This window comes from Phalangium opilio, unplaced genomic scaffold (assembly GCF_054372755.1).
Source record: "Phalangium opilio isolate 3A_F unplaced genomic scaffold, DU_Popi_V2 ptg000329l_1, whole genome shotgun sequence".
NCBI classification, from domain to species: domain Eukaryota; kingdom Metazoa; phylum Arthropoda; class Arachnida; order Opiliones; family Phalangiidae; genus Phalangium; species Phalangium opilio.
The window spans coordinates 6403872-6416183 of NW_028324226.1; the positions used below are offsets into that span (position 1 = coordinate 6403872).

The 12312-nt window shown below is 39.2% G+C and overlaps 1 protein-coding gene across 1 annotated transcript; it reads left to right on the forward strand.

Annotated features, from left to right (window-relative positions):
• The first annotated feature begins 8131 nt into the window (after positions 1 to 8131).
• On the forward strand, positions 8132 to 10455 carry LOC149610555 (techylectin-5B-like). Its single transcript, XM_089859546.1, has 3 exons — positions 8132 to 8302; positions 9845 to 9950; positions 10040 to 10455. Exons 1-3 carry the CDS (start codon positions 8276 to 8278, stop codon positions 10453 to 10455), a joined length of 549 nt encoding a protein of 182 aa, XP_089715672.1. The 5' UTR covers positions 8132 to 8275.
• The last annotated feature ends 1857 nt before the right edge of the window (positions 10456 to 12312 follow it).

The following is a 12312-nucleotide window of genomic DNA, read 5'->3' on the forward strand; positions in this document are numbered from 1 at the left end:
GAAACCAAGACACAGGAGCGAGGCCGACATTGGGGTATTCTCTCTCGCGCCAAGAAGCAACGCCAGACGGTGCCCGACCCGAGTTCACTACACACGGACGGCTAATTAACTCGCACTGCCTCTAGCGGCGCTTCTTGACGAGAGGAAGAATACCTCAATGGGTCCTCCTCCCTGTGTGTTGGTTTCTCTGTATCCAATTCCCGAAATTGACTATTCAAAAGTCAAAATCTTTCCACTGTAGCTAGAAAAGATACCAAGAGGGGGTCGAAAGATGGGAAGAAATAGCTTCTACTCAGCAAAAATTAATACCAGAGTGGTGACAGGGGGCGGAGTTTCAACCTAAGTGCCAAAGACAAAGTGCCTATTTCGTAGATTTTAAGATACAAGTTTCGCGTCTTGAATTAAAAACAAATATTTTCTTGCTAAATTATCACTATAGCATAACAGTTAAATCCAATAATGTTAGGAATAATACATACAACTGGATTGATTAGTTAAGTGATTAATTAAGTTTAATTAGAACTGGGGTAATTATCCTATTTCTGGCAGAACAAAGCGCAATAAAAGTTTTTTTAATTGACGTTTGCTCTTTAGTGCGTTCCTCGTAAGTCAACGTTATTTAAACGGCAACTTCTTTAATTATCACTATTATCCAAATTTTAATGATGGGTGCCATTTTGGATTGCCGACACAAAAAAGGGGCTACCATGAGTCATGACCGTATAAGCGTAGCGAGTCGCGTAAGGAAAGTACACTATAACGGGTACTAATTAGTATTTTTCATGCTAACACTTTTCAAATCAAAAAGTGAATGTAAAATAAATACTCTTTATCTGGGCCCTCACGTGCTCTTTTGAAAATAATGGAATTTTCATGATAAAATATTTTGGGAAGGAATTTTGGTGAAAAAACTATGATAAGCAATATTTTTTTAAATAATTTATGTTTCACAATTGTCACAATCATGTCTCTAAACTTAAAAATATCAGTATCTGCCACTTCAGTCATTTAATTTTGTTCCCTTATCCTTAACGGTTTCTAGTCTTTGTCCACTAAGATAGTTTTTACCTCTCCGTGTGACGTAGTCCAGGAGAGGTTCTGTAACGGCCGTGTCTGTGTGTGTGTCTGTGTGTCTGTGTGTCTGTCCGTTGTTACACCCACGTGACCGCGTTCGCAGTTTCCAAATCGGAGCAAACGTGTTCGCCATTTCCGAACTGCATTCACAGTCACGGAAACGGCTCCTCTACTTGAGTTCTCACACCACCATCTTCTGGTCCTCGTCCATTCCACTTGGACACCAGTCTGTACATACTGGCTACTAATCACCACCATCTTCTGGTCTTTGTCCAACCCACTAGGACACCAGTCTGTACATACTGGCTCCTAAACACCACCATCCACTGGTCTTCCGTCTATTCCACATAGACACCAATCTGTATCATTGGCTTCTAACACCACCATCCACTGGTCTTCCGTCTATTCCACATAGACACCAATCTGTATCATTGGCTTCTACTCCATTATCATCGTTTGGTTTTAGGATATACGCGGCGATCAGCTAGGGTTACGAGAAACGTCTAGCCTCCCTAAGGTGGGATCGCCACCAAAGGTTTTCGCAATTGCGCTTTTTCCTTACTATTATAATGGAAACGAATCGTATATATACCCCAAAATTTGAAGAAAGTGGGCAAGAGGGGTACCCTTCACTTTAAACGTCAATATTAGCAAAGTTTGAGATGATAATAGGTATAACGTTATTTTAAACGATTTAACTATTATTAATGTTAATTATTGAAGATTAAAATAATTAAAAATAATTATATTTATTTAAATATTAAAGATAAACCTCTCGTGCAAAGAGAGAGATTATCATCGCCTCCTATATCTACCAAGGCCCGTGCATGCGATATATTTCATTCATTGCCTCCTATATCTATCAAGGCCCGTGCATTGCGATATATTTTTCAAAACAACAACCAAAATGGGAAGCTCCTCTCAGAAACATAATAATTTCTTTTCTCTGTATATGAAATGAAAATATGGATAATATTGCGCTCCTTCTTTAATGGTATCAATCTTTGCCTGTCTATTAATATTTTACGTAGTAGTAATACGTTTTTAGCGAAGTCTAGAGAGGATAAACATAAGTGAGATTGTTTCGGAAAACAAATACTGCTTCCACTAATGGGTTTATACTCCTTGTTACTCTTGTTGTCTGTGTGTGTCCGTCCATTGTTACACTAGTGCGTCGCGTTAGCAGTTAGCCTTGTGTTGATGTGTTAAGAAATCATACAGAACCTTAATATTCCCTTTTTCCATAATATAAAGTGAATATGTGGAAGTATTTTTCGTAATTATGATGCATTTAGTACTTTTGTAGCTTTAAAGCTCTGTTTCATTTTGATATTCCAAAGATGTTTTTTTAATATTGTTATTTGAAATGGCTGTTTATATATTGCTTAAGCTATACTACATCAGTATATAGAATAATCCTTGGTTTAGTGATTTCATGAAGCAAACTAAGACCTAGACTCCGGCGCGTATAACAAGTATTATCCGCAATAGGCTTAGTGAAACAAAGAGTAAATAATTGAGGCTTTGATTTTCGTGTCTGAAATGAACAGACATCAACGTTTCAGAGTGAGCCGAAAGTTAAATACACTCTTAAATAATAATAATAAGATTAGTAAAAGGGCTAATGGTAAACGGGTAGTATCTACAGACTTATTATTCTCTTTATGGTGCGCATTGACTATTAGTGCGTCTAGCTACAATTTAGCTTTGGTGTAATTTAACGTTAACATTCATGTTGGCAAACTAAGAATATTGTTGAGGTGAGACGAGACGATAGTGTTTACACTGCAAACCAGTTGTGAATGTAGCTTTCAGAATATAGGGTAAACAGCTGAAGCGTAGACTTCATTTCCTGTTCTTTTCCCCATTGACTGATTTCCATGTGTCCAAGATTTATCCTTATTGGATGTGAAATGTCGCCTGCTTTACTGTACATTCGCTATGTTTGGAATACTGCTTCAATATTTCGTAAATTTTTACTTCAAAAAAGTGAAATAATTCCATATCTAGGTAAATACGTTTGTAGTAGTAGACCTCTTGACACGGAGAGGTAATATTTTGGTTTTCCCAACTTGTTACCTCTCCGAGTGACGTATGTCACGGAGAGGTTCTAAAATCGACAGGCATGTCTGTGTGTGTGTGTCAGGCTGTTGTTATTGACTTACACCCCAGGGGACCGCGTTCGCAGTTTCCGAATCGAAGCAAATGTGTTCGCTATTTCCGGACCGCATTCACAGTTCCCGGAAAATTCAAAACTTGAGGCTATCCACAATTCAACTGGCCACTATTACTTCATCTGACTAGTCAAATGTCCATTCCACATGAACACCACTCTGTGTTCATTGGCTTCTAACACCACCATCTTCTGGGTGTTGTTTTTGTCTATCCCACATAGACACCAGTCTGTACTTACTGGCTTCTTACACCACCATCTTCTGGTCATTGTCCATCCCACATGGACACCAGTCTGTACACACTGGCTTCTAACACCACCATCTTCTGGTCTTTGTTTTTATCCATCCCACATGGACACCAGTCTGTACACACTGGCTTCTAACACCACCATCTTCTGGTCTTTGTTTTTATCCATCCCACATGGACACCAGTCTGTACTTACTGGCTTCTAACACCACCATGTTCTTGTCATTGTCCATCCCACATGGACACCAGTCTGTACACACTGGCTTCTAACACCACCATCTTCTGGTCTTTGTTTTTGTCCATCCCACATGGACACCAGTCTGCACACCTGGCTTCTACTCCATCGTCATCGCTGGGTTTAAGACATTCGCGGCGATCAGCTAGGGTTATGAGAAACGTCTAGCCTCCCTAGGGTGGGGTTTCCACGATAGGTTTTCGCAATTGCGGTTGTTCTTGTTTATAGCTGTAGTTCGACACCCTTATATACTACCTATCTGAGTAAGGCGAAGCAACCGGCGTATGCTTCATTTCAAACGCCAATATTAGTCAAGTCTCTCAAGAATGTTCAATTGTTCTTTTTTAAAACGATGTAACGTTCAATAAGGCGAATAACTAACGAAGAAAAAATTAAATATTAATTGTATTTATTTTAATATTTAAGATAATCTTGTTTCTCAATTCAAAATTAATACGGAAAGAGTTAAAAAGCAGTCTATGTTTTTGTCTGTGTGTGTCCGTCCGTTGTTACAGTAGTGCGCTGCGTTAGAAGTTCGTTTTGTTTTGATGTGTAAAGAAATCCTACAGAACCATAATATTCCCTTTATCCTTAATATAAAGTGAATATGTGGAAATATTTTTCGTAATTATGATGCATTTAGTACTTTTGTAGCTTTAAAGCTCTATTTCATTTTGATATTCCAAAGATTTTTTTTTAATATTACTATTTAAAATGGATGTTTATATATTACTTAAGCTATACTTAAAGTGACCATACGTCCCGGTTTAGCCGGGACAGTCCCGTTTTGTTAAACTTTGTCCCGGTGTCCCCGAAGAATGCCTCGGGACACTAAAAAGTCCCGTTTTCTGGAAATTGTCCCAGGTTTGATTATCGCGCGGTATATGTAATTATGTAGTCTGCTAAATATTTCTTCAAATCTGTGAACAATGTCAAGGTGACTTGTGTAGTTTTTCTAGTGACGAGTGAGTCTTCTTTTATTCAAAATGCCTAAACGCAAACTAACCTTCAAAAGAGTTAAGCGCCAAGTTTATCAAAATTTAGCTCTTTCATCGAGAACAAATTTATAGACAGCGATATTGCGGAGCTCGCTTCGCTCGCTCTGAATTTTTTATACATAATATTTTCAATAGGCTTTGCTTTTCAAAGTAAAATCCGATTAGTTTAAGCTAAAATAGGTTTACCTATGAGGATTTTTAGTACTATATTTCCTATAAAAACACTTTCTTTTCAATAATATCATAATTCATATTTTCTATTAGGAATTAAAATTTTTGGCTGAGCTCCCTGGTGTTGCCTTGGGCCCCAGCCCCCCTGAGAAAATCAATGATCGGCGCCCCTGCTTAAAATCATCACCAGACCTCCATAAACAAATCTGTGCTTCAGAAAAATATAAGAAAGACAATATCAACCCTTAGAAAAATCTTAGTTGTGTTTACTTCAATCCTAATTTTAGTTTGTTTCTAGTGTTTCCAAGCCGTCCCGGTTTGGGGTAAAAAATAAATGGTCACTTTAGCTATACTACATCTGTTTATAGCATAATCCTTTCTAAAGTGAATACAAGCACAACGCCACTATGTTGGTCAAATGAACTTTTATTTGTAAAGAGGCCTAGTGAACCAAAAAGTAAACGCTTGGGTTTTGTTTTCGTTTCTGTAATGCAGAGACATTAACGGTTCAGAGTGAGCCGAAAGTTAAATACACTTTTAAATAATTAGGTTTAGATTTTATGATCATGGTGGAAATCTGGGTCGCGTTCAGCAGAGCCCAACGCTGTTAGCAGTGTCCTACATAACGGGATTTTATTTTTGAATTTTGACGTCACGGCGCTGAGCTAGCGCGGTCTTCAAAGAAAATAGTCGGCTTTTTGGATAACGTGACGTAATACGCGTAGTTCTCAGCTTGGCGAAAAAACCATGGAGGAATTAATACAAATAGCTCTATGGGACTCTAGCTATTTAATTGGCGTGAAAGTGAAACTAGTTGATCACGCGAGAATTTTAAGAGATATGTTAGCTTCTAATTTTAATTATAAAAGTTGTTATCTATCTCTATAAATATGTTATCATACAATTTTTGTTAAGCCTTGGTACCTTGCACGCTTTACTGCGCTAGCGTCATATATAAAACGCCGATGACCGGAGAAAAGCTATGACGACAGAGCTCACCGGTAAACATTTCCAAAATCCGCTGTCTTTTTTGGTGAGCTGTGCTGAACGCAGCCCAGACCAGTGAAAGGTCTGATCGTAATCGGATAATAGCTTCGTGTTTTCATGCTTTTTATGGTACGCATTTACTTTCAGTGTGTGTAGCCACAAATAAGCTTTGGTGTTATGTAACGTTAACAGTCATGTTGACAAACTAAGAAAATCGTTGAGGTGAAACGAGAGAATAGTGTTTATATGGCAACCCTGTTGTGAATATGGCTTTGAACATAGAGGGCATACAGTTGAGGAGTAGAAAATTGGGCCTTTACAAACACGTAAAGGTAATATCCCTCCAAAGTTTTATCTCTTCATTTCCCGTTTTTCCCCCATCGGATGATTTTAATGTGTACAAGTATATCATTATTGGATGTAAAATGTCGTCTGATTTACAGTATATTTGCTATGCTTTGTATACTGCTTTAATATTTCATAAATTTTAACTTAAGAAACATTTCCATATCTGGGTAAATAAGTTTGTAAGTAGTCGTCTTGACTCGGAGAGGTAATATTTTGGTTTTCCCAACTTGTTACTAATTGTATTTGATATTAGCTATTAGAAGTAGTTGACCAGGGGGCTTTTTGGGAACAATGAAACTAAGAAAATAGATATGTCAGTTTGCTCCGTTGAGAAACCACTTCCATTGGTCACGTGACCCAAAAATATCTACCGCCAGACTCAAAATTCGGTCGTAGTGTGAACGGACTACCGCCGGGGTCCGGCGTTAAGTTCAAACAGGGGTATATGAGCTGGATTGGAAATTTTGAGGGAGGACTTCCGGGCTGCGGCACCATAACTCTCCCAGTGTACCTCGCGCACGCCCCTATTTTTCGGCAGGCGATTGTTAAGTGCTGCCACGTAGCGCTATTGTATTTTAAGACAGATTTCGTACTGTACAACCTTACCTAAATGCTGAGGGTGCTGGGCGGACTTCGGTGCCGTAGGTGGGCGTATAGAGGCAACGTTATAGGTATGGGGTTGCCACTCCATGTCTCTCTCCTTCAAGGTTCAAATTTCTACCGTTGGCTACCTGATGCCCGTCGGTATTTTTCGGTCGAGTGGGTATCTAGCTCAATACAAGGCGTAAGCCAATGGTCTTTTACCAGTTCAACCACATCATCTCCAAGTACTGGTGCTGTATAAGTGGCGCTTTTCCACGACCATCGTCAAAAATGGCGGCTCATTCTTTATGGAATAACGTCCGCGCATTTCAAACGATTTTACTAATATTTAGTACACTGTTTCCCCATACAATAGACATTTTTGGTCCTCCATTTGCCACCATTTATAGAAGTAAAAAAATGTTCCGACGGACAACACCGGATGCCTTTGCTGCTAGTTTGGTATATATTCTAATTATCAACGGATGAAGTTTAGTTCCTCTTTATAATAAAAATGAATCATGGGATGTCCGTCGATTACTACTTTTCTTATATCTAACTAAACATGATTCATAAATCAGAAAATAAACCAGAATTTCCTTGATGGCATCATAAGTTCATAACATATGTTCCATAAGTTTGTCGCTGGTTAAAGAGAGCTTGTCATGAAGTGATATAGGTGGAACGTCATAGATTCTCGTAAAGCGACGCCTGGTGAGGCGCTGTCAAAGGCTTAATACAGACTGAATAAGAAGATGGACTGCAAAACCGAGTGTAGTCAATTCTCGCTTGTCGTTCTCGAACTAGCTCGAGCTGTAAGTCTCTAGCGTTACAAAGTATAGGTAGTGTTATACTTATGGAACATCTCTTATTACTTTATGATGGAATGAATATATAAGCCGGTGGTTTTAGTATGAAAATCACAAACAATCAAATAACCATGAGAACTATACTGGAAAAATCGCTTATAATTCTAATTTTACTATCGTCTTTAATAAAGCCGCATAGGCAAGACGATATAGCTTTGAATGTTGAAAATGTAAATGAGACCCAGAAATTTGACAATAATAGCGTAGCCGTAGTAGAATTTCTTCAAGATTGCAAAACCTGCGCTATTGTATCTACTTTGAAGGGCAGTTTGGAATCGACAGAAAGCGTAGTAGTGATTATGCAAGATTTTATTTACAATGCAAAGCTGAAACTGGGAGAACTAGAGCGTAAGTAGATATCATTCAATTTTTAATTATGTAGCATAATTTATTTCAATGACATTGTAGAACTGTCTTGCGAGTCCCCCACGAAAGAAAGGAGTAAAGTAGAGCTCGAAAAATCCAAATCAGCATGCGCTTCGCTGGTATCAAACTGTTACGAAGTTAAGGACAAGCTACATTTCCGTGTAAGTGGAATTTATCGCGTTTGGCCTCGTTATCTGAATCGATCTATCGAAGTATTTTGCGACATGGATACGACAACTGGAGGATGGACGGTAAGTGTAATCAAAATTATATAGATATAAAAACGAAAAGTACGCTTCATTAATAATGAGAAGCAAACTATCCCCCTCCTCTCAACCCCCCTACACGAGTTTACCAATCAGGGAACAACTTCCTGACGCGAGGGTCGGTCATTCATGAAATCCCGTACGCTAGCCGTGAAATCCAACTTAAGTCATCCGAAATCAACGCTGATTTCGAAATCCCGTAAAAAAAATCCCAAAATCAGTAAAACAAGTTTGTCAAGACAAAAATATTAGCCACATCGTATGATCGTAAAGTACGTAAATTAGAACAACGAGATCAATTGGAAAAACTTCTTCCCGGGCGGTTAAAATTTATATAATATACTTTTTGCCTCTCCTCTCGCGAAGTTATATCTCCTGGCCTCAAATAAGATCATGACTCCTAGTTGAAGAGATAGAGAGAGAGAGGAAGGGGACCCTGTCTCTGACAAACTCTCCGAGACTACCTCTATTCGCGAGCGTTTCCTAGAAAGCGGTTTTAGGCGAGGGTGCTTAGTACTGGGCTGGTGAGCGATAGGTCCGCGGTTCGATTCTCCGTGGAGGAAGAAAATTTAAAAAATATAATCTCTTCCCTGTATCAAGTTTAAAACTCCACCTGTGAACTGTAACGTTAACCAAAAAGAAAAATATTTTCTCTCGACGTTCAAAAATGACGAACGATACTACTACTACTACGAGAATGACAACAGGGCAGATCAAACTAAGAGCCTCATCGTATACTACGATGTGGCTAAAAATTACAAAATCAACAAAGAAATCACAAAATCAGCAAAGAAATCGCGAAACCATTACAAAATTCACGAAATCCAAAATCAAAAGAAATCACAAAATCCGAAGAAATCAAGGGAAAATTTTCAAAATCCGAGGAAATAAAGGGAAATATCGCAAAATCCATCGAAATCACGGTAAAAATCTCAAAATTCGATGAAATAAATTGGATTTCATCGGATTTTGAAATCAAACAAAATCCGAAGAAATCAAATTGGATTTCGAAATCCCGTACACTTTTTCCAAAACGTCCGCCCCTCGTCCTGACGTCATGGGTTTATAGAAAATAGTACATGATGCTGGCGATCCAAGTGTTAATTTTTGATACTAGAGCTAGCATCTACTACTTTACGAGCCTATTCACGGCATGTTCCCTACGCCACGGCCGGGAAGGTTATCATACGCAGAGGCGGGACGACACTATTCAGAGAGCTAAAGGGGGGCTTCTCATATTACATGGCGCCAGCAAGTTTCAACAAAGTGTACTTTTTGTTTTTACATCTCTATACTTTTGGTATAATGGACCATTTTCAAATGTTGGGGGTAAAATAGAATCTGGTGTTTGACGGCTCAAGCGATTTGTGGATGATGCAAAGACGTTAAATATGGCTTCAAACATTACGGACTTTGGAGAACTGGTAACGTTGAAGCCATATCTAACGTTTTAGCATCCACATACCAGATGTTTCGTTTTACCAACCCTACATCAAGTAGACCTTTTGAAAACACACATCTTTACAGGTGATTCAAAGACGAACCGATTTAGCTGGTGATCAAGAAAATTTCTACAGAAGCTGGGCTGATTACAAAGACGGATTTGGTGACCTAAAACGCGAATTCTGGTTAGGTGTGTTCATTTAAAACGAATAAAAGAATTCGTAGAGAGAGAGAGAGAGAGAGAGAGGGGGGGATGTTAAAATAATCACTAACTTACAGGTAATGATGCAATATTTGCTCTGTCAAACGAACGAAAAATGGTGTTGAGAGTGGACATGGAAGATTTTGAGGGAACAAAGAAATACGCTCTTTATAATACCTTTCGCCTTTCAACTGAATTAGAAGATTACAAACTTAAAGTAGTAGGCTACGAAGGAGACGCTGGGGATTCATTGGGTTACCATAATGATAAGACATTCCACACTTACGATTACGACAGAACAAACGCATCTCAATGCGTGGAAAACTATAAAGGCGGTTGGTGGTATGGAGCTTGCCATAAGGCTAACTTAAACGGCCTTTATTTAAGAGGTACCCACAAGAGCCATGCCGATGGAGTGAACTGGTTCGACTTTAAAGGGAATAAGTACTCTTTAAAAAAAGTGGAGATGAAAGTTAGGCCGAAATTAGTGTAAAGCTTAAGGCTTTGAATGAAATAAAATTTTGCAGTAAACTATACAATATAATAAAAATTTGTACACAATTTTCCAAATAAACTGGTAAACCAAGCGTTTTATTTATTAAATTACCAGCAGCAAAGGCACCCGGCGGTGCCCGTCGTCACATTTTGGTTTAATTTTGGGTCGCCATTTTGAAAGACGGGGGCAAATTGAATCCCAAAGGTTTAAAGGCCGAATTCCATCGAAAAGAGTTGTAGCGAACTGAAAACCGAGCATCGAGTCTAACAACGGAGCGACCGTGCCGATTTTCGAATCCCCGCTGGGGTAAAAGAATGAAGGGTTCTAGCAAACTGAAAGCCGTGCAATGTGGTTCTAGTGAACTGAAGATGAACAATAGAGAATTTCCTTCAGGGGAAAGCAAAAATTCGAGAGGAAATAAACTTTAAAAGGATTTCTATTGTTCATCTTCATTTCGCTACAATCACATTGCACGGCTTTCAGTTAGCGAGGACCCTTCCAACTTTTGACCCAAGCGGGGCTTCGAAAATCGGCACGGTCGCTTCATTGCTAGTCTCGATGCTCGGTTTTCAGTTCGCTAGAACCCTTTACGTTGGAAGTCGGCCTTTAAAGCCTGTCTAAAGGACAGAGCGAACCAGTGTACTAAATTTTAGTGAAATGGATTGAAACGAGCGGACGTTATTCCATAGAGAAAGTGTTTTGTATTTCTGGCCACCATTTTAATTAAAACTTCCGGGGATTCGAAAAATTAATGATCGCGCATAACTCCACATTGAATTTTCGCTACTTTGCGTCCTCACCTCGCGAAGATATGTCTTGCGACTAGGCCAAGAATTTCGCGCCTTCGCGAGAAAGCACCAATCACAGACGAGAGCATGGGTGGGGTGTGGAGGGCTTGATTTGTTTTGTTTTCGTTGCTGAGGATGCTGGGAGGACTTCGGTGCCGTAGGTGGGGCGGGGCGGGGGGTTCAGAGGCAACGTTTTAAGAATGGGGTTGCCACTCCATACCTCTCTCCTTCAAGGTTCAAATTTCTACTGTCGGCTACGTGATGGACGTCAACATTTTTCGGTCGAGTGGGAATCTAGCTTAAGGCGTCAGCCAATGGGCTTCTACCAGTTCAACCACATCATCTCCAAGGACTTGTGCTGTATAAGAGGCGCACTGAGAAAGATCTATACAAACCACGGTCATCGTCAAAATTGGCGGCCCAAAGTGTAAAAAAAAAAAAAATTCATCATTTCAAACGATTTCACTAATATTTAGAACACTGGTTCCCCATATAATAGACATTTTTGGTCCACCATTTGCCGCCATTTATAGAAGTAAACAAGACGACCCAAGGGCTCGTAATAGTAGCCCCATCGTACGAGTGAATAGCCCCTCTATACCCTACCCTAATGAGTGGATAACCCATCTATACCTTACCCTAATGAGTGAATAGCGCTATCTCTTACAATTCTTAAATGATTTACCGTGCATTAAATCACAGTGAATAGCCCCTCGATGCCCTACCCTAAACAGTGATAAAATTATTACCAGTATAAATTTACTTACGCCGTAATTGTAGTATTCCGGCGAATCGAAGAACAGATAGTTTTAGTGATTATCCCCTCGATGAGTTTACAAGTACTTAACGCTCAATTAATACACGTACAGAAAGTTTTAGTTTATGACATAAACTTGTGGCGACGCATAATTTTCGCATCTTATAAATTTCTTACATGAACTTATGGCCTGAAGCGTTTGAAAGAGAAAGAATTCGGTAACACACACAATAATTGTAATATCCCGGTGCCTTAAGACCATTCTAAAAAGAACGTCAGTAAATACTTGCTTTTGCTTTCAAAATTTCC